At 39.5% G+C, this 266-nt stretch overlaps 1 protein-coding gene across 1 annotated transcript in view; it reads left to right on the forward strand.

Annotated features, from left to right (window-relative positions):
* LOC131881533 (chymotrypsin-C-like) overlaps window positions 1–113 on the forward strand; it is a 1,494-nt gene extending 1,381 nt beyond the window's left edge. Inside the window, exon 4 of the mRNA XM_059228418.1 lies at window positions 99–113. Coding sequence (XP_059084401.1) covers window positions 99–113 — 15 coding nt within the window. The remainder of the gene's footprint in view (window positions 1–98) is intronic.
* Window positions 114–266: the final 153 nt, after the last annotated feature.

Raw genomic sequence — 266 nt, forward strand, 5'->3', positions numbered from 1 at the left:
GTTTGAGGTATTTGTTGGCGTTATTCAATGTGAAGTGCAGGCTCACCTTCATTTTTTCTCGAATGAATTTCACGGCCTTGCACTTTCATTGCTTCAAGCATTTGATCGTTTGAACGCTCCTGATGTCCTGATGTTGAAAACATTTCATCAAAACCAAATGATTCTCAGACTAGAGATAAATTTACTTTGACACAAATCTCGTCTCTTGTCAATCCCTTTGGGCAAAAAGGTAAACCGGTGAGACAAAACAAGGTCGGGGAACAAAA

This window comes from Tigriopus californicus, chromosome 6 (assembly GCF_007210705.1).
Source record: "Tigriopus californicus strain San Diego chromosome 6, Tcal_SD_v2.1, whole genome shotgun sequence".
Classification (NCBI taxonomy): domain Eukaryota; kingdom Metazoa; phylum Arthropoda; class Copepoda; order Harpacticoida; family Harpacticidae; genus Tigriopus; species Tigriopus californicus.